General features: G+C 37.9%; 1 protein-coding gene across 1 annotated transcript in view; it reads left to right on the forward strand.

Moving 5' to 3' along the window:
- MYO16 (myosin XVI) overlaps positions 1-23,395 on the forward strand; it is a 912,243-nt gene that overhangs the window by 142,959 nt on the left and 745,889 nt on the right. Inside the window, exon 3 of the mRNA XM_006851537.1 lies at positions 4,077-4,220. Within this exon, the coding sequence (XP_006851600.1) occupies positions 4,077-4,220 (144 nt within the window). The remainder of the gene's footprint in view (positions 1-4,076; positions 4,221-23,395) is intronic.

Below are 23,395 nucleotides of genomic sequence, written 5' to 3' on the forward strand. Positions count from 1 at the left end.
ATATATCATTCTTTACCTCTGGCCCACTTAGTCTGGCATCACTTTTGAAGCCCTCTTGTAGATGATTATAGTGGACTGATGTGCTAAACATATAATGTCACTGAATTGCATATGTGATGAATTTCCCCTGCAAATAATTTTTTACATATGGTATGTACCACACTGAAAATTATATTTATTTAAAAATATGAAATGACACAATACTGTTGAATATCCACATCATGGTGACTTAACACTGTCCTCATGATTACTGGATTGTTGGTTAACTGAGTCTCAGCTGATCTGAGTTGAACTCATGGAAACACAGTTTGAAGTATGATCTGAAGATTTATTGGCCAGTTGAAACAACTGCTTGTAGTTTCAGGTTTAGTTCAGATTTATTTTACTTAACTCTGATTCCAAGAGGGTCATTTGAAGTAATAGGGTAATCTGACTCACATCCCTACTCCCACCCCGAGGATATGGAAGCTCTCAGAGGGATAAACAAAAACAAGCAAAGTCTTATACCTAGTTTCCAAAGACACATCATATCTGACCACATGTTATGGAAGTCACACAAAGTAAATATTGGTCAGGTAGGAATATAGCCTGTTTCCATGTAAGTCATTGTATGTCTGTGAGAAGTGAGTATCTGCTGAACTGTAACATCGTGATATCAAAATGACATTATTGCTAATTGCTGTTGAGTCACTTCAAACTCATGGTGACCCTAGAGTAGAACTGCTCCTTGTATAAACTTTGTTGTTGTTGTGAAGTGCTGTCAAGTTGGTTCTGACCCATAGTAACCCTGTATAGGGTTTCCAAGGAGCAGCTGGTGAGCTTGAACTGCCAGCCTTGCAGATCACACAGCTTGGCATTCTGGCGCATTAACCCACAGTGCCACACCAGCAGGCAATATTCACAAAACAGTTTGCTGGGAATTTTGTTAAATCTGTAGATTAAGTTGGGAAGCCATGACATGTTAATACTACTGAGTCTTCTGAACCACAAAAATGGATGTCCATATATTTATTTTTATCTTTGATTTCTTTCATCAAAGTACTTCCCATATAGAACTTACAGAAATTTTGCTAGAGTTATAACTAAGTATGGAGTCCTGGTGTGGCGCTGCAGGATAATGCTCTAGACCTCAAGATCTGTTTGAACTGCAAGGTTAGTGATTCAAACCTACCAGCCACTCCTCAGATACACTATACAGGGTTGCCATGGGTTGGAACCAACTCCACAGCGCTTAATAACCATAGCATGGGGTCTAATGTGGCACTATAAGATAAGCCTGGATTGCAAATCAAAGGGTTGCTATTCAAACCCACTAGCAGTTCCTCTGAAACCCTATACAGGGTCACTATGAGTCAGAACTGCCTGAGTGATATTTAACAATGACATACCTCAGTATCTCTTGTCATTTTTTGAGGCTCATATAAATGATGCTATGTTTTTAGCTTCAAATTTGAGTTGTTTGTTACTGGTATAAAGAAAAGCAAGTGACTTTTTATATTTTAACCTTATAACCTACAACCCTGCTATAATTGCTTATTACTTCCAGGAGGATGTTTTGGGTCAGTTCTTTGAAATTTTCTACATAGACAATCATATCATCTGCAAACAAAGTCAGTTTTTTGTTTTCCTTTTCAATCTATACACTTTAATTTCCCTTTCTTGTCTTTTTCCACTAGCTAGGATTCCTATATATATAGTTGAATTGGAATGGTGAGAGAGGGTACCCTTGCCTTGTTCTCTATTTTGAGGGGAAAAGCATCAAGGTTCTGATTATTAAATAGGCTGCTGTCTGCTGTTGCTTTTTGTTTTATTTTAGGTATTCTTCATCAGTTTGAGGAAGTTCCCCTCTATTCACAGTGTGTTGAAAGTTTTTATTGTGGATAGGTTCTGAGCTTAGTCAAATACTTTCTCATTATTTGTTGATATGAATATATGATTTTTCTCCTTTAGTGTTGAATTTCATGAATCACCATAACTGATTTACCATATGAAAATTTGGCAAATTTTCATATGGTAAATCAATTATGGTAATTCATGACATTTAAAGACTAAAGGAGAACCAGGTTTGTATTTGTGGAATAAACCCCACTTGGTCATGGTGCAAATCTATTTTTCACATTGTTGAAGCTGATTTGCTCATATTTTGTTGAGAAATTTTATCAGTGTTCATGAGAGATATTGACATGTTAGGGTTCTGTCTTGTTATCTTTGTTTGTTTTGGGTATTGTTATAATACTGACGTCACAGTATGATTTAGGGAGTAGACTCCCTGATTCTATTTTCTGGAAGAGATTATAAATAATCAATTCTTCCTCAGTTTTTGGTAGTGAAATTGTGGGACTGATGCTTCATTTGTTGAAGTCATTGGTTATTGAATACATTTTGTTAATAGATCAATACCTATTCCAGGGATCTGTGTGTCATCAAAAGACACAATCTACCAGAATTGTGCACAGGAAAACACAGATCGCTAGAAAAGGGAGGGGTAACCAGAGAAGAGGAAGATCCCCAATGTGATGGTGTGACAATGGCAGCAACCATGGGCCCACACATAACAGTAATTGTGAGAGTATGTGTAAAGTTGCTGTGATTCCGAACTGGCGTGAGGGCAAGAAATTATAGTCTTTGTAATTCCCAACAAATGAATGAATAGGGCAAATTGTGTAAGGTGTTTTTGATCCAATCAGGAGATTGGCCAGTTTGCTATCCAGTGTAACTATGATACCTGGAACTCCTTTGAAGGTGCTGGTGTTGCTGGTTATGTTCTGGGAGTAAACTATGACTCATACAGATCCTGTACAGGGTTTCCGAGACACTAAATCTTTACAAGCGGATGTCCTCTTCTTTCTCCCGAGGGGCAACTGGTACATATGAACTGCTAACCTTGTGGTTAACAGCTTAACTTGGAACTCACTATGCTACCAAAACTCCTTATAAAGGTTGTTGTTGTTAAGTACTATGAGTCAGTTTTGACTCTTAACGATCCTATATATAGTTTCCGAGGAACAGCTGGTGGGTTTGAACTGCTGACCTTATGGTTGGCGGTCATTGTCAATAAGTGCTGTCAAGTCTGTACCGACTCTTAGCGACCTTGCATAGGGTTTCCATGGAGCAACTGGAGAATTTGAACCACCTACCTTGCAGTTTAAACTGACCTTGTGGTCCAGGGCATTATCCCACAGTGCCTTGTAAATAAAGTGTGTGGAATCCTAATGTGGGGATTGATCAGGTTTGCCATCGTACTACACTTATAATGAGGCCGCGCAGAGACAGAAACAGTGATCCCACTACAATCAATAAAGAAAAGCCTGGAGTCGAACCCACCCTTTGGACCCAAGAGCCTTGTGTTGAACATTCTCAATCCGGAATACAGAGTGTCATGACACCAGAGATGACAAAAGACAAGCGAAGTCATGGCATAGAACCGGACTAAGCAGAGGCAATGAAGCAGGATGTAGCAGGAGACAGAGCAGTGGGCTTCTTAGTCCCGCAGAGACAGAAAAGTGAGTGCCTTCAGGTAGCTTTGTTGGCAGAGTGCTGTGCCTCCCGGCTCTTGCCTGGCGGATTAGGTTTGCCGTCCAGTGAGTGAGAATTGAACAATGAAGGCTGCGTATGAGAATGATTCAAGATGAAGGGGAAGGCTGTGAATGGTTTTTCTTGGGTGCAATAAAATGGTAGAATTTATTGCCTTTACAGTAATAAACCATGTTCTTTGAGTGTGGAAAAATAATATGTTAAACTCTGCATTTTAGAAAGATAATTCTGATAAACAGTCTAAAATGGTTTAATACCCCTGTGCACAGATAAAGGTGTGGGTTACTTGTTTCTCTTTTTTAATCTATGCCTGATTTCTTCTTTCTTTCCATTCTTCATGGACCCACTATCCTGAAAAAAATACTCCTTTCCTAGACAGTTACTTGAAAACGTGAATACCTTTTATGCCAGACATAGTTCTACCACTTAGCTTCCAAATTTTTCATCTGAAATTGTTAATTTCTGGCAATTTGGCAGGCTGCATATTTTGGTTTGTTAAAATTTCTATTTTCATTTGTTTCTCTCTCTTTCTTTTTTTTCAGTGTGCTCGGTATGATAATGCCTTTATTACCGAGGTCCTGATTGACAGAGGGGTCAACGTGAACCAGCAGGATGAAGATTTGTGGACCCCAATGCACATTGCCTGTGCTTGTGATAACCCTGAGATTGTTCTGCTGCTAGTATTAGTAAGTTAATCATTTCAGTCTATTTACTGTTGAAATTGGTGCTGACCTTGTTATGGGCTGAATTGTGTCTTCCTAAAAGGTGTTGGAAATTCTAAACTCCTTGCTTGTGCATATAATTCCATTTGGCAATAGATTGTCTTTGTTATGTTAATGTACAAGATTAATGTAGAGTATATCTGAAATCACACTCATTTGAAATATAAAAGAGATTCAGCTATCAAACAAGAGAAGCAGAAATGGGGTTAATGAGATGCCCCACTGCATAAAGATCTCCCTGGAGCAGAAACTTCAAGAGACAAGGGCCCTTCTCCACAGTCCACAGAGAGAAAAAGGTATCTTCCCCAAGACCTGGGGCCTTGAATGTGGAACTCTAGCCACTTAAGCTGTGAGAAAATAAATATGATTGTGAAAGCCATCATTTGTGGTATTTCTGTTATAGCAGCACTAGGTAACTATGACGACTTATAAAAGGTTATATATTTAATGGTAACAATTCACTACTTATAATCATTTGATTGAGAAAAAAATATGTGTACCTGCCTTAGTAATCTGTCTGGAGCACCAGATCACTATAGACTAATGTTGAGGCCACATAGTTCATAAAACAAGTTCTCTAGATGGCACACCAAGTTGTAGTCTTCGTGCCTTTCTGTGAAAATTACATATCTCAATCAATGGCAAGTCATTTCTAACTAGAATGATATTATCTTTTTTCAAATTGTTATTTCAATTTGCTTCACATTATGATTGTTTGCTGTATAGATATGCAATTATGAGGAACTATAGCTTAGATGAGATTATCATTTTTCGGTATGGATGTTTGCTTTTGTTAAGTATCCTTGAGTCAGTTCTAACTCATAACACCCTGTAGAAGATTTTGTATGTCTAGTAATGAAAACTCCACAATATTTGCTTATATAAAGAAAAATTTTACATGTAAAAGGTACTGCAAGTTTTATATTTACTTTTAATTTTTAGTTACAATTTACACCCATGGCAATTATCCTCACATATATATAAATTATTTTGGAATTAAATTGATTTTTCGTGGTTAATTTGTCTTTGGAGTTTTTAAGAAATGATGTAGTATATTTTAAAGGAAATGTAGGAATCTAAAAGGAGCTCTTGTAGCTTAGTGGTTAAAACTCGGGCTGCTAACTTCAAGGTCAGCAGTTCGAAACCACCAGCAGTTCCGTGGGAGAAAGATAAGGCTTTCTGCTCCCGTAAAGATTTACAGCCTCGGAAACCCTATACAGGGTCACTTTAAGTCAGAACCAACTCCACAGCACAGAGCCACCACCAACAGTAAGTAATAGATGATATTTTCTTTCTTCTTTTTAATGAAGAAAAAGAATCCAATTCCCTTATTATTTCCAGGAGCCCTGGTGGTGCAGTGGGTTAAATTTGGGCTGCTTACTGCTGGGTGTTCTATTCACACCTACCAGCTACTCCATGGGAGAAAGATAAGGCTGTATACTCCAGTAAAAGTTTATAGTCTCAGAATCCCTAAGGAGTCGTTCTACTCTCTGCCCCACAAGGTCACTGTGAGTCGGAGCTGACTCGATAGCATGATATGCCTGGCCTTTAATATGAAGTATCTCACATAGCCCTCAACATTTGACAAAGGAATTGATGCTTAGCAATAAGAAACAGTACCAGCCCCCAAACAAACAAAAAACTGGATTTGAACTCAAGATCATTATCCTCATAGTTCATCTTTCTCTGAACTATGCTACCTTTGTTGTTGTTGTTAAGTGCCGTCTAGTTGGTTCCGACCCGTTCCCGAGGCTGTAAATCTTTACAAGAGCAGAAAGCCTCATCTTTCTTCTGCGGAACAGCTGGTAGTTTCGAACCGCTGACCTTTTGGTTCGCAGCCTGATTCTTGTTGTTGTTGTTAAGTGCCGTCGAGTCGGTTCCGACCCATAGCGACCCTGTACAAGGTTTCCGAGGGTGTAAATCCTTACGGGAGTAGAAAGCCTCATCTTTCTCCCGCGGAGCGGCTGGTAGTTTTGAACCGCTGACCTTAAGGTTCACAGCCCGATTCGTAACCACTACGCTTAGAGATGCTATAATATTACCACTAACTTGGTACTGAAAACAATAGACCTTCATTCCCTCACAGTGCTGGAGGTTAAAAGCCAGAAATCAGTGTTGTGGCAGGGTCTCTCTTGCTCCCTTTGAAAGCTCTGGAGAAGAGTCCTACCTGATCTTTTCCTACTTCCTGTGGTCCTGAACTGTTGGGTTTTCCTTGGTTTGTAGCAGCTTCACTACAGTCTCTTCCTCCATCAACACATCTCCTCCACCCCTATTTTTTTTTGTTTTCTTTTTCTGAGGAATAGAAAAATAAATTTTATTAAGAAGATGGTGACTATATTGTTATTTTTAAGTGCTGTCAAATCAGCTCCAATGCTTCGCTACCTTAAACAAAATTATATTTGCATATGATATTGACAGTGCTGTTTGATCATTTCTGTAATCTGTTGGGTTATCTTTCTTTGGAATGGACACAACTATAGATCTCTTTGAGCCTGCTAGCCAGACAGATGTCCTCCAGAATTTTTGGCATAGACTAGTTCTTCCTGTGCTGTATCAGTTTCTTTTTAATTTTTTTTATTTTAACTTTTCATTGTAATTGAATGAAGATTTACAGACATCATCGGCTTTACACTCAACAAATCACACACTTGGTTTCGTTTCAGTGATTACAATCCCCTGCATGCAACAGCAGTTATCCCACTTCCTCCCTGTGGATCCTATGTGCATTCAGCCCACCTTCCCATCCCTTCTTAATTTTGTTCTTAGAAAAATTTTGGACTTTTAATTTTGAATGAATGACCATTCTGTCATGAGCATACTTGTCCCCTACTATAGTTGCCCAGTTTCTTGAAACATTTCTGATTGTATTCTGTTAATTTCTGGAGCTTTGTTTTTCTCCAACGCCTTCAGTGTACCTTGGATGTCTTCCTTCTTCAACACTTTTAGCTCTTGATCATATGCGACTTTCTGAAATGATTGAACATCGACCAATTCTTCTAGCTACTCTATTTTTTTAAATGTTTGATTGTTAATTATGTGATAGTTTACATGGGAGAATATTAGCTTTACATTCATCCTTTCGTATATCGTTTCATTGCCATGGTTACAATCCCCTCCGTGCATCATCAGCCTAACAAAGGGTATACACTGCAAGCCTGGTCAACAGCACACAGCCCCTCTCCCTCTCTGTGTCTAAAGTCCCCAACTGCTCCATCTCTCCCTGTCATCATCTCTGCCTCCATCTTAGGCATCATTGCTTCTCTGGGTAGGGTCCCGCTCTCAGCTCTTCTCATGGTCCCAGGGACCTCCGCTCCTAGACTGAAAAGTTAATCACTCCCCTCCTTGCTACAAAATGTCTACCTTTACATTTCAACCCTCACAATCAGACCTGATAACAATTATTCACTGTCCTATCACAAGAGACCTATGCCCATTTCCTTTCATCAGCCCCACCCAGACAGATTAGATAGTACTCAGTGGAGAGTCTACCTTCCTCCACCCCCACTGGATCTAGGTTCCCTCTTGAAAGCTTGTAAGCCAGTCAGTCACTCCTTGCCTTTGTAGGCAGCCCCCCATCCCCCATTTTGGACAGCCAATGTCCAAGTTGCCCATCCCTGTCTACTCTGTGTATGGAGTGGGTGGGAATGATCCTTGCTTTAAGAATTTGTTCCCTCTTTTGAGCCACTGCATCCATAGGTGTAGGTCAGGTTCATCAAATTGTATCAGCTTACTCTTTTGTTCCTCTTCTTTCTTCTTATAGTTGAGCTCTGATAATCCAGCCATTGAAACCAGGTCAAGTGGGTATTATCTGCAAGTGTGGGTGTTCTTGTGCATATGCCCTCTCTTCTTATCAGCTGGACACTTCACTCTCTACTCTAGTCCACTGTGGCTATATCACTGACTCTGGGCCCAAGAGTCCCCAGGTCTTGCTACACTGCTGGCCAACCAGGTCTCCACCCAGGTTCACAGGAGTCTATTGAACATTGCATGGCTTAGCTTGCCGCTTCATTGCTGTTTTTCCCTCACTTCCCCTTATCGGTGACGAATGTGGTCATCAATCAGAGCGTGTATTCCCATTGAGTCTTAGTCTTGGTAGGGAGATTGCTCTGAGGGAACCTGACCACTTGCCTTGATGTCTCCTGGACAAGTAACTAGCTTATTCTTGTAGTAACAGTCGGTCTGCCTATATTGTTTTGTATTTTTCCTGTAGGTCTTTCTTTCAAGAAGTATCTTCTGTTATTCTAGACTCTCCAGTGTCTATTTTATAATATAATGCAAGGAAAACCAAGATTCAAAAAACAGCCAAGCATCTTAACATTATTTCCCCCCTTTTCCCTGTTCCAACCATGTCTCAATCCTTGTATCCCAGAGCCCTGTTGTTCCAAGGTTGTGCATACATTATTATTTACCTCTGGCCCACGTAACCCATTCAGAGCTGCCTAATTGTTCTCCCATCTGCTCTGTTTTTCTATTTCCCTGTCCCTTCTTATATATTGCCCCCCTGCCCAGCACCCAAACTATCCTGTGTCTATTCCCTGCTCTGTTGTCCCCCTCTTTTTAAAAATTATGAGCAGATGAAAAACAATGAATTTGGACTTCCTTAATCTTGTTAACAGAGCCCTGATGTGGTGCTGCAGAATAAAGCACTGGGTCACAAAATTGGTTTGAATTTTAAGATCAGTGGTTCAAAGTCACCAGCCACTCCTCGGAAATCTTATAAAGGATTTCTATGAGTTGGGATCAACTCAAAGGTACTTAACGACAACAAAGACAATCTTATTAACAGGTTTAATTTATTCTCATTGTATCTGAATTGGTTTGTTGTTGTCATTGTTTAGTTTTGTTAGGTTTCATTCTGCACAGTAGAACTGTAAGCACTGAAATGTGTTTCTCCCAAGTCCTTGGAGATGAATGCTATATTAAATTAATAAGGAAAGACAAAAGAAACAAATATTGCTTAGTTTGAAATGTAAAGTTGTAGAAGGCTGGTTCTTTACCTGAAAAACTTCTTAACTCATTTATAGAACCAAATATTAATTTTTTTAATATAAATAAAGCCTAGGAAGAACTGAGCTGATAATTTAGCATAAAGGCTATGGAGGTTTTTTTAAGTATTGAAGGAAAATATAAAGCATATCACAGAAAGAAATTTTAATGTCTTTAATGATCTTGGAAATCATACTTTGAAATGATGTGCTTTGGAACGCTACCAATTCTTAGAACTCTTAAGACAGCATCCTGAGTTATTTTGGAAGATTCTTTGTCAGTACTAATTGTTTGGTACATTATTTATTTATTTAAATATTGTCAACACTGGATGACTTGGCTGAAGAGTCTGCTTTAATTATATGAAGATGAGATCTAAGTTAGATTTATGGATTTTATAATTTTCTATGTTATGATTGGACACTTGGTATGATGCTATAGGTTCAGCACTGGACTGCAAATCGCAAGGTCAGCAATTCAAACCAACCAGCTGCCCCTTGGAAACCGTATACAGGGTTGCTATGAGTCAGAACCAACTCGACAGCATTTAGCATCAACAACAGTAACACATTATGATTAATTTATTCTTTTTGATACTGATTGGGAGATTCAGAATTTTTTACCCAAGTTCTATTTCACATTGTAAGATAAGCATTAGACTACAAATCACAAGGTTGACACTTCAAACCCAGCAGTTACTCCTTGGAAAAGGTTTACAGGGTTACTATGAGTTAGAACTGACTCAATGGCACTCAACAACAACATTAACATTTATATTTACTTTCTCTGATTAATTATTATTAACTACATCAGACCTTTGCCAAAAATGGTTTTCTATTTGTGATTATTATTTGCAAAATGGTGGTGCTGTGGCTAAGTGTTGTGCTGCTAAGGGAAGGACTGGTGATTCTAACCTAACAGACACTCTGGGGAAGAAAGGTAAAGACAGTCAACGTCTATAAAGATTGACTACCTCAGAAACCCCAGGGAACCGTTCCACTCAGTCTTGTAGGGTTGCTGTACTTCAGAGTCAACTAGAAGGCAGTGGATTTTGGGGTTGTACCGGGTGTGCAAAATGGCCATATTAATCACTCAGGGTACAACTTAACATGTAGCTTTGCTTGCAATTAAAAAAATCCATTTTCTTGATGCAAATTTCCAGACTAAGATTTCATCTTTTTGCATTCTGACAGGATTTGTTAACAATTAGTACCCTGCCAGTCAAGATTTTCATTCTACATTTTAGAATACCTCAGTTTGCTATTTATAATGGCACAACCAAAGAATCAATGCAAGAGCAAAGGTGTCAGTTTAAAGATTAAGGTATGCCTACCAAGTCATAAGGAGCTCTGGTAGCGTAGTGGTTATGAATCGGGCTGCAAACCGCAAGGTCAGCAGTTCAAAACTACCAGCTGTTCCATGGGAGAAAGATGAGGCGTTCTGCTCCTGTAAAGATTTACAGCCTTGGAAACCCTGTTCAGGGTCGCTATGGGTCGGAACCGACTCGACGGCACTTAACAACAACCCAAGTCATGGTATTTTTGATCATCTCATATGCATGTGAAATTTGGACCATGAATAAGGAAGACTTTAGAAGAATTGATGCATTTTAGTTATGGTGTTGGAGAAAATTGAAAGTACCTTGGACTATTACAACCAATCTATGTTGGAAGAAGTACAGCCTTAGAAGCCAGGATGGCCCGGCTTAGTCTCTCATACTTTGTGCTTATTATCAGGAAGGACCAGTCCCTGGGTAGAATACCATGCTCAGAAAATGGAGGATCAGAGAAAAAGAGGAAGACTCCCACTGAGTTGGATAGACACAGTGGCAGCAGTGATGGGCTCACATGTAGCAACAGTTGTGAGGTTGGTACAGGTTTTTCTGTTGTGCATAGGGAAGGTTGCTATGAGTTAATAGCAACTCGATCAATGGTACCTAACAACAATAACAACAACAACAAAAAGAGTCAAGTAAATATTGCAGGAATAAATGAAAGTTTCTAATCAGGACAAAATAAAGCAATAAATCTCAAGCAGGGAGAGCTCAGTACAAACGAGTGGAGCGACGTAATGGTGCAGTAAGTATGCTATTGTTGTTATTAAATGCTGTCAAGTTGATTCCGACCCATAGTGATACTGTCTAGGGTTTTCAAGGAACAGCTGGTGAATTTGAACTGCTGATCTTGTAGTTCAACTTTTCAGTCCGGCACATTAACCCACAGTGCTACACCAGAACTATATTTAAATTAAAATCCACTCTCTCCAACATCAACAGAAATGGTTGGTATATATATATATATATATATATATATATATATATATATTGTATAAAATATAATATATAGTATAAACCCACTAGCATTATGCCCATTTTGACTCCTAGTGGCCCTATAAGAAAGAACAGTGCTAGTCCATAGGGTTTGTAAGACTGTGAATCTTTATGAAAGCAGAAAGCTTCATCTTTCTCTGGAGGTGTAAGCAGTTGGCAGGTTTGAATCACCGACCTTGCCATTAGCAGTCCAGTGCCTAACCCACTACATCACCAGATATCCTCAGCTATATTATGATGGTGGTGTGCTGTGGAGTCGATTCTGACTCATAGCGATCCTGTATAAGGTGTCCAGGGCTGCAGATCTTCACAGGAGCAGAAAGCCTCGTCAGTCTCCCACAGAATGGTTGGTAGCTTCAAACTGCTGACCTTGAGGTTAGCAGCCCAACTTGTAACTACTATACTACCAGAGCTGTCAGAAATAGCATTGATATCTTAGAGGTCAGTGACCCCCAAAATAAACATTAGGCGTGTTAATGACAAGAGCTAGGATTAGGGAAAGGCTATTAGGACCAATACCTGGTGTCAGTCTACAAGGTGTACACTATAATTGATAAAATAAATTATATGCATTGTGGTAAATTGCTTTGGGAGACTCCTTACATAACTAAAGAGATACGCATTAGGCAATTTCCAGTTGAGGTTAAGAAGAATCTTCCAAGGGAGATCAGTAGACATTAACATTAATGCTATTCCCCAAAATAAATGCTTTGGGAAAGGGTAACAATTTGGAGAAGTTCCAAATTATGGTCCTAACTGTTGGGGTAACCTCCTTTCTTTGACAGATTCCATGTGGCTTCATTATGAGATAGGGACTTCTCTACATTTATTTCCTTTGATCCTCCCACTTTTGGATATTATTCTCCATTTGTTAGGATTGCCAGCCCATTATTTGCGTTCCTTGATCTTTCACCTCATCATATACATTATACTTGATTTGTTTTTGTTGTTGTTGTTGTTGTTCTCATGTGATATAATTTCTCCTGTTGTTGTTAAGTGCTATCGAGTCAGTTCTGACCCATAGCGACCCTGTATAGGGTTTCCAGGTAGCAGCTGCAGAGCTTGAACTGCCAACCTTGCAGTTCAAACGACTTGGCAGTCCAGCGCATTAGTCCACAGCTCCACACCAAGACTCCACAATTTCTTTAGCTCCTATTTATTCCCATAGTGACAACTCCATCCTGTCTACTAACCGCTACTTTCCTTTAAAATAATCCTCTTGTCTGCCTGTATTTGTATGGTCTATATTCAATAATGGTAGGCATCGACTTGATAAACATCCAGGAAGTCACAGAAGTAGCTAGCTAGTGCATGTGTGGCTTCTTGTTAACAGTGTCTGTTGTTGTGTGATATCATGTTGGTTCCAACTCATAACAACCCTATGTAGGGTTTCCAAGAGCAGTTGGTACATTTGAACTGCCAACCTTGTGGCTACCAATCCAGTGCTTATCCTACAGCATCTAGTATGTTTGAAACATTCAGTGCATATTTGCTTAACAAATAAATGAAAACATAAAGTTGGATTTCATATTGCCATTACTTACTCATATTATGGAGTCCTGCTGTAGGATAAGCACTGGATTGCTAACTACAAGGTTGGCACTTCAAACTCACAAGCCACATTTCAGAAACCTTATGCAAGGCTGCTGAGACTCAGATCCGACTCAACGGCACTTAATAACAACCCATCTTCTATCTAATAACCGTTATAACCACAAATGTTATCAATATTGTAGAATGTTTCATCCAAATAATTCTACCCTTTTATCTGAAAGAAAAAGCTTTCTTCAAATTGTCTCAGTGCCTGAAGATACTGCTTTTCTTCATCAGACACTACTGAAAAATAGAAACTGATATGTTCTCATATAAGATCATTGTTGTTGTTGTTGTTAAGTGTTGTTGAGTCGATTCTGACTCATAGCAATCCTGTATAGGGTTTCCAGTGAGCAGCTGGTGAGCTTGATCATGGTATTAAATATATGAAGTCCTGGTGTGGTGCTATGGGTTAATGTGTCAGACTGCAGTCATTTGAACTGCAAGGTTGTTGGTTCAAGCTCACCAACTGCTCCTCCGAAACCCTATTCAGGGTCACTATGGGTTGGAATCTAATCAATGACACTTAACAACAACAATAACATTAAATATATAATTTTCAAATCATTAAGCATAGTTTAAGGAGCTCTGGTAGCATAGTTGCTACAGGTTGGGCTGTTAATCTCACGGTCAGCAATTCGAAACTACCAGCTGTTCGGTGGGAGAAAGATGAGGCTTTCTGCTCCCGTAAAGATTTACAGCCTCGGAACCCCTCTGCAGAGTCACTATGAGTTGGAACCAACTGCAGGGCACATCACCACTACCACCAGCAAACATTTGAATTGTGCTGGTCTAATTCGTGGGTTCTTGTCATTTAGTCATTTCCACTGATGAGTCGGAAGTCCACTCTCATTTAACTGCTGATTATCGATCATTAACTTGGTTTTAACATACTTTCTGCCTTCATGAAACATGAAATTAATTAATTCACCAAAATTGTAGTTATTGATGATGGTGGGTCATTTACTATTGAGTGAGTGACAAGGCATTTTGTATTTAAGAAAAATGGGAAAACCAAATAAATACAAGATTATAGGTATATCAGTAGATATTTAATTAATAGATTAAACAAAACTGAGTTCCATCATTGGATCCGTACTATCACCAACCAGCAATCAATGCAAAAAAATAATTTTCTTTTAAATAAGTGTTGATAAAATATATTGCTATAAAATTCTAATTACTATAAAATATTTCTACAAATAACCTCAAAAGATTTATTTTACATGTAAAATTTAATACTAATATAAATTATTTCACATTATATATCTGATATTCTTTATATTTTCAAAAGCTTGTTGATGGGTGAAAGAAACTGTGTGACATCTATTTATCAAGAAATATTTGAGTGCCTTCCATTCTAAGCAAATGGGTGTTGGCAGTGAACAAAATATCAAAAATCTATGCTTTTTTCGAGTTTCCATTCTTCTGGGAAGGAGCAGGAATAAAGTCGTGACTAAAACATACAGCATGTTGATTTGTAAGAAGTTTTGGAGGGGGCAAGCAAACTGAATAGAAGAATATTAAGAGGTGACCTTATTGCAGTGGGGAAATTTGAATAAAGAAGTGAGACGATGAACAGTGTGGATATGTGTGTGCGGAGAAAGAGGATGTACAATACTCTGTATCAATTCTCATCGGTGCCTGAAAACAGCAATGAGACCAGTTGAGTTAATTAATGAGCCTAAAATCAGCATGTGGTCAAAGAGCTAGTGGAGCTGAAACAAGCCCATTGCAAAGATCGTAGAATCTATTTTTACCAGAAGTAGTTAGGGAGGTGTCTCTAGAGCTTGACCAGATAACTGACACTATTTCTTTTAAGTTTAAAAGAATCATTCTGGCAGCTGTGTGGAAAATAGACGAGGGATTCAGTAGGAGGAACTCTGAGTACACTTTTGCCATCATCCAGGCAAGAGATGGTGGAGGTGGTATAAAGTGATTGGTAATCTGGATATGTTGTGAATTTGGAGTTGTAAGTATTTCTTGTGGGATTGCATTTAGACTTTGAGAAAAGGAAAGAGGTCAAGTTTTTTGGCTTGAGTACTGAAAGGTAAGGATTGGGATTTTTAAAATATAGATAGAGAAGAAATGTTTATATGTGGGGGCCATGGAATTAGAACTAAAAAAAAGGAATGAAAAATTTACTTGAGTCATGTTATTTAAAGTTCTTCAGGAAATTCTTATCTTTAAGAATATCTTCACTGATTGGTGAGATCAATATTTATTGTAAATGTTTCTAAATATAGACGTGTACACATGCATGTTACTATCATATATTTAACAGTATTAGAATATTGCTGCTTAATTGAATCAAAACTGTTTAATGTTTTGGAACAGGCTTAGCTGCAGTATATGCTGTCAGTTATTTTGCCAAATAATCTATAAAAATCGAACTGATTAATACGCTTCTACTGAGCTTTCTCGATGTGTCAAGGATTTTTCTACATCCATTACACGTATCAACTCTCTTAATCCTGTTATATACATGAGAGGTTCTTTTCTTTTATCTTTTTTAATAGATGAGGCCATTGAAGCACAGCCAAGTTAATCCACATCCTCAAGACAAGATAGTAAATGGTAGAGTCAGAACTTGAACCCCAAAAGGCTCAGAATCTGAACCTCTGACCATTCTGCTGCTCTGCTGTTTAAAATGTATTTCATAAAGAGCTAAATGTTCCCATAGTGGACTAATGACATCATAATTCCCACTTCAGCTTCCTTTAAAAAAATGCTACTTTGAATATTTAGAATTGGTGAGGCAAATTAAGAAACATTTTGTGTGTTTATTACTAAACAAAATAAGTCATTACCAGTTTTTTCTTAATTTGAAAATAAATTTGCACTTGAGAAGCGACTCTTTCAGATAAGGACTACTATGCCAACCACTAGGTCAGTCATTCAAATTCACCAACCACTCCTCAGAAACCTTATACGGAGTCAGTATTGACAACACTTAGCAACAACACAACAACATCAGTGTTCCTGTTCCTGTTAGGTGCCATCAAGTTGGTTCTGACTCATAGCAACCCTTTGCACAACAGAACGAAACACTGCCAGGTCAAATGTCATCCTCACAATTTTTGTTACACTTGAGCCCATTGCTGATGCCACTGTGCCAGTCCATCTCACTGGGGGTCTCCCTGTTTTTCACTGACTCTCCACTTTACCAAGCAGAACATCCTTGTCCAGGGACTGGTCCCTCCTGATAATCTGTTTGCAGTGTGAGAGACAGAGGACTCTCGCCATCCTAGTTTCTATGGAGCTTTCTGACATACTTTTTCCAACACAGATTTGTTTGTTCTTTTAGCATTCCATGGTACTTTAAAAATTCTTCAATAATTCAGATACATCAGCTCTTCTATAGTCTACCTTATTCATTGTACAACTTTCATATGTACATGAGACAACTGGGCCAGGTTCACCCTATTTCTCAAATTGTTACCTTTACTCTTTAACACTTGAAAGAGGTCATTTGAACCAGTTTTCCTAATGCAATAAGCTCTTTGATTTCTTGACTGCTGCTTCTATGAATGTTGATGTGGACCCAAGCAAAAAGAAGTCTTTGACAACTTCAGTCATTAGCCACTGAAAATCTTATTAATCATAACAGAATATTGTCTGAATCCTGGTGTAGCTCTGTAGGATAAGAACTCAACCACAAGGTTGATTTGAACTGAAAGGTTGGTGGTTCAAACTTACGAGCTGCTTCACGGGAAACCCTATACAGGATTGCTATGAGCTAGAACTGATTCGAAGGTACTTAACAACATCACGAGTGCTGAACAACAACTGTGCTGTAAGATGAACCACTTAGGTTGGAAGATACTATGTAGTGGCCTCAACCATGGGTTCTAGCATGCCCACAACCTTGAATGTGGCCCAGGCACGGGCAGTATTTCATTTTGTTGTACAGAGTGTTGCTATGAGCCTGAGCTAATTTAGTGGGAACTAAGAACATAGTGGTTATGAATCAGGCTGCAAACCTCAGGGGCAGCAGTTCGAAACTACCAGCTGTTCCGCGGGAAAAAGATGAGGCTTTCTGCTCCTGTAAAGATTTACAGCCTCGGAAACCCTGTATAGGGTCACTATGAGTTGGAACCGACTCCATGGCACGTAACAACAACAACAACAAGAAAGCTGTTTTACATATATAATCTTATCAGATACATAGCACTTTTCTATCCTGTAGACAATAGCTTAATATAGAATTGTATTTTTAAATAGAGAAATCATACAGCAGAGAGGTTTGGATGTAGAATGAACTCTCAAATCTAAATCACTTATCTCCAAAGAAAATTGTATTTTTAATGCATTATAATTTTTATATTTAACATATATAATTATTTAGAATTTTCCACTTAGAATTATCATATGGTTATCTTATTCTATACCTGAGTATCTTACATACATAATTTTAAATTTTCCATTCTACATTATCTAGTTTTCAATATTTTACTAGTCTACATCACATTCAGAGCTTAGTATTCTAAAAATCAAAGTGCTTTGTCTAGTTTTTTTACTTTTTTTCTAATAGCTTCAAGACATTTTATTACTTTCCAGCTTTTGAGAAGACTCTATGGTCCAAGAAAAAATTCAAGATTTCTGTAACGAACTCATATCATGTCATATATATATATATATATATATATATATATACATACATACACACAGAGACATATCTCTCTTGCATATATGTATGTATGTGTAGAGAGACAGAGAACATAAAATCTATGAATAGCAAATAAAATCTTTGCAGCAGTTTTGTTTACTGTATCTATGCCCTGAATAAATGCTTGTAAAATATCCTTAGAATCAATCACTGGCCTGCTGAGACAACAACAGTGGACTTTTCTGTTTTGCACCATGCAGTTTCATAGGGCCTGAAATGATTTTTAAATAGTGTTGCTCAATTCTCAGTGTTTCCTGATTTGACTTTGGATCTGCCTTCATGGGCAGCATGCTAACTCTGAATTTTCACATTTAGTTATGAAATAGAGTCACCATTGCTTAGCTATTCTGTCCTCTTAGCACTTCTAAAGCTGACAAATCAGTGCATTTAGACAGTTCATTGCATTTTGAGCCATATGAAGCAATTTGTTATATTTTGATGTTAATTATTTTCAGTGAGAAATAGGTGAAGGGAATAAAATAAAGCATGTTTGTGCTTGGGATAGCAATTGTTGCTGACTGTGTATTCAATAACACTTTGTCTCTATGCTATTGATAATGTTTGAAGGGAAATGGTTTGGTACATACTGTGTTATGAAGCAATCTAATAGATCTTGTTCTTAAGAGAAACTATTATACATAATTGTTAGAAATGGTCAGTAGGGAATTTAAGGAAAAGATGTTACTTAAATCACTTTATTTTTTTAGAGGATGATAGGCAATAGCAAATTGCTGAATTACTATTGTTACATATTACTAGGAGAACATTTAAGATAGTTTTCTCCCTCAAAAGCAGGGGTATGAAGAAAAACTAGCAAATGACTAACCATTTGCTAAGTGAAGCTTAGCATTTGTCTTTATCATTATTTTACTTCAGTAATAATGAAAGGATTGCTGGGAATTACAATGAAGGTTTTCACAATCCCTAGTCTTTGTGTTGCGGCATCTGATAATAGTAATTTTTTTGCCTATAAGTTGGGATATGTCATGGACTGTATCTAATGACATGTGGATTTAGGTCATTTTAATAGATACTGGAGGCAGCTTCTGTAACCCCCAAATAAATGATATTTATCATTTGCTCTTGTAAATGGTATTCCTTAAACATATTGTGTCATGTGTTAAATAACTTAAGCTGATACGTGGTAAATCGGAATAGTTCCAATACCTTGTTCTTTAGTTACCTGATTACTGTTGGGCTAAATGTTGCTATAAAAAAAATGTTATTTTAATGTATTATTGGATAATAAATTACCCCTTCCATTACTTAGGCTTATTAAATATCAGGAAATAGGCTGCCTTTGCTATTTCAGAAGGTTGTATTTCTAGAGCATGAGCTATAAACTGAAATTGGCCAAAGTCAATCTGATTTTCCTGTAAGAACTGTAGGAGAAGATCCAGGCCAATAGCCAGATTATCAGCTTTTTATGTAAATGACCACATGTACAGTATTGAATCTCTTTTGAACTTGACCTTCTACTTCATGAGAAAATTGAAATCTTCAGGCTTGAATGCCTTCAACTTCCTATTCCAAACTAACTATTGATGTTTTCCTATTTACTAAACTGTCTTACTTACATTCATAATGAGAATTTTGTGCTCATTTTAAAGCCAAAATCTTTACACTTTGTGTTCTAATCGTTTCCCAAAACTCCTCTCTGATATTTTATCTTTGTATCCTATCCTTTTACAGGATTTCTATTCACCATTTAAATAGATAGTGTGTCCCAATCTCTTCCAGTAACAAACAAGAACAATATACCAAACGTACCCAGTCAAATTGTGATGCTATTATCCTTATTTTCATATCCTAGTTACATGAAACAATATGATTGACTGACCCCAATTCATAATTCTCTGTTGCTCTTCAATCTAGAAATCCTGGGTTTAGTTCATACAAGCCCCTCAAAATAACTTTGTCCGAAAATAATTTTGACATCATTTTGATTATTTAAGTACAAAAAAGTTATTGTTTATTCTACTTAATTTACCTTAATAACTTAAAGGTACATTTCCTGAATAGAAAGTTAGGTGAACATCAAGGTTCCTACCTGTCTTATGTATCCAATGCTGCAATGAAAGAACTATCCCAAGTGGATGCTGCTAACAGACAACAATGCCGTCTCCTATCCATTAGGAAGCTTTTTATGTCTGCTCTGCAGGATGGTCTCTCTCAGCTCCAGAGGATAGTATTTGGCTCCTTTCAATAGCTTGGGCTCCTGGGTTCCCTGCAGATCTGCAGGTATTTTGGCACTAATCTATTACAAAGTCTAGGAGGAAAAATTTGCCATATCGTGATGCCTTGCATGTTTCTATGATTCTGGAAGCTATGCTACCAGTATTGTAAATACCATCAGGGTCACCCAGGGTAGATAGGTTTCAGCTGATGTTCCAGAAAAAGACAGACTAGGAAGTAGGAGAGGCAAACTACTTCCAAATATTTAGTCATTGAAAACCTTATGAAGAGCAGTGGGATGCTGTCATAGCTCCAGGATATTAAATAGTGAAGCATGGTGATGAGCACCAGAATATTGTCACATAGAGTGCTAGAAGGTGAACCCCTCAACATGGAAGGCATTCAAAATAAGACTGAGGAAATGCTGCCTCCTCCAAGTAGAGTGTCTGTGATGATGTGAATGGAGTAAAGCCTTTACAACCTTTATTTGCTGGTGGGGCACAAATAAAAATAAAGAGAAATGACTGTAAATATCCATGAATAGTCAGAGTATGGAATTTATGAAATACGAATCTAGTAAAACTGGAAATTGTCAAAAATGAGATGGAATGCATAAACATCAATATCCTAAGCATTAGTGACTTGATACATACTACACAAAGGCTTTTGATTGTGTGGATCATGACAAACTATGGACAACATTGCAAAATATGAGTATTCTGGAACACTTAACTGTGCTCATGGGAAATCTGTACCTGGACCAAGAGGCAGTTGTTCGAAAAGAACATGGAAACACTTAATGGTTTAAAATGAAGAAAGGTGTGCAACAAGGTTGTATTCTTTCACCATACTAATTCAACCTGTTTGCTGAACAAACCATCCAAGAAGCTGGGTTCTATGAAGAAAAACATGGCCTTCAGGATTGGAGGAAGACTCATTAGCAACCTGAGATATGCAGATGATACAACCTTGCTTTTTGAAAGTGAAGAGGACTTAAAATACTTACTGATGTAGATCAAAGAGCACAGCCTTTGGTATGGATTACATCTCAATGTAAAGAAATAAAGAATTCTCACCACTGGACCAGTAAACAATGTTCTTATCAATGGAGAAAAGATTGAAGTTGTCAACGACTTCATTCTTCTTAGATCAACTATCAACACTCATAGAAGCAGCAGTTAAGAAATCAGCAAACGAATTGCATTAGGCAAATCTGCTGTACAAGACCTTTTTAAAGCGTTGATGAGCAAAGATATATCAGCTTGAGGACTAAGGTACGCCTGACCCAAGCCATGGTATTTTCAGTAACCTCATATGCATACGAAAGCTGGACAGTGAATAAGGAAGACCATAGAAGAATTGATGCATTTGAGTTATGGTGTTGGAAGATATTGAAAGTGTCATGGGCTGCCAAAAGAACCAATAGATCCATTTTGGAAGAAGTGCCGCCAGAGTGCTCCTTGGAGGCCAAGATGGCCAAACTTCGTTTCTCATACTTTTGACGTATTGTCAGGAGGGACCAGTCACTGGAGAAGGATATTATGTTTGGTAAGGTGGAGGATCAGAGATAAAGAGGAAGACCCCCAATAAGATGGATTGGCCAAGTGGCAGCATTGATGGACTCACACATGGCAACAGTAGTGAGGTTGGCCCAGGATCAGGTAGTGTTTCATTCTGCTGTGCATAGGGTTGCTATGAGTTGATACCAACTCGATGGCATCTAACAACAACAACAAACAGGCTGCTTTTGGTCAGTTTGAATCTAACAATCACATGTTTTACTATGCCGGGAATGACAAATTGAAGAGGAAGGGCATCACATTCATCATCAAAAACAACATTTCAAGATCTTTCCTCAAAAACAGTTTTGTCTATGATAGGATAATATTCATACACCTGCAAGGAATACCAGCTAATACCACTATTATTCAAATGTAAGCACCAGCCTCTTATGCCAGTGATGATGAAATTGAAGAATTCTACCAACTTCCTCAGTCTGAAGTTGATCAAACATGTAATCAAAATGTACTGATAATTACTGGCAATTAGAATGCAAAGGTTGGAAACAAAGAGGAAGGATCAATAGTTGGAAAATATGGCCTTGGTGATATAAATAATACTAGCGATCACATGAAAGAATTTGGCAAGACCAAAGACTTCTTCATTGCAAAAACCATTTTTAAGAAACAAAAAATGACTATACTCCTAGACGACACCAGATAAAATACACAGATACCAAATTGACTACGTCTGTGAGAAGAGATGCTGAATAGCTACATATCATCAGTCAAAACAAGGCTAAGAGCTGACTGTGGAATGGACTATCAATTGCTCAAATGCAATTTCAGGCTGAATCTCAATAAAATTAAAGTAAGTCCACAACAGCCAAAAATATGACCTTGAACATATCCCACTTGAATTTCGAGATCATTTGAAGAAAAGATTTGATAAAACAATATACGCTAAAGACCAAAGACCAGAAGATTTGTGGAATGACATCAAGAACAACATTCAGGAAGAAAGTGAAAGGTCATTAAGACAAGAAAGAAGGAAATGACCAAAATGAATGTCAGAAGGGACTCTGAAACGTATTCCCCAGCACAGAGATGCTAAATCAAATGGAAGAAATGAGGAGGTAAAGGAGCTGAATAGAAAATTTCAAAGGTCTGCTGGAAAAGAAAAAGTTAAACATTATAATGAAATGTGTAAAGACCTGGAGTTAGAAAACCAAAAGGAAAGAACACACTCAGCGTTTCTCAAGCTGAGGGAACTGAAGGAACAATTCAAGCTTTGACTTGAAATATTGAAAGGTCTATGGCCCAAACACTGAATGATGTAGGAAGTGTCAGAAGAAGATGAAAAGAATACAGTTACTATACCAAAACAAATGGATGGTGTTCATCCATTTTAAGAGATAGCACATGACGAAGAGCCATCGGTACTGAAGGAAGAAGTGCAGGGTGCATCGGAGGCTTTGACTATGAACAAGATACTGGCAATTGGTGGAATACTAATTGAAACATTTCAAGAAACTGATGCAGCACTGGAGATGTTGTTGTTGTTGTTATGTGCCATCGAGTCAATTCCGACCCATTACTCACTCATATATACCAAGAACTTTGGAAGATAGATACCTGGTCAAGTGATTTGAAAAAATCCACATTTTTGACCATTCAAATGAAAGGTGACTCAACACAATGGGAAAATCACCAGACAATATTATTAATACCACATGCAAGCAAAATTTTGCTAAATATAATTCAAAACACAGCTAAATTGACAGAGAACTTCCAGAGTCTCAAGCCAGATTCAGGAGAGGACATGGATTGTTGGTTATCATTGATGATATCAGATGGTTCTAGGCTTAAAGTAGATGGGTACCTCTCT

This window comes from Chrysochloris asiatica, unplaced genomic scaffold (assembly GCF_000296735.1).
Source record: "Chrysochloris asiatica unplaced genomic scaffold, ChrAsi1.0 scaffold00029, whole genome shotgun sequence".
NCBI classification, from domain to species: domain Eukaryota; kingdom Metazoa; phylum Chordata; class Mammalia; order Afrosoricida; family Chrysochloridae; genus Chrysochloris; species Chrysochloris asiatica.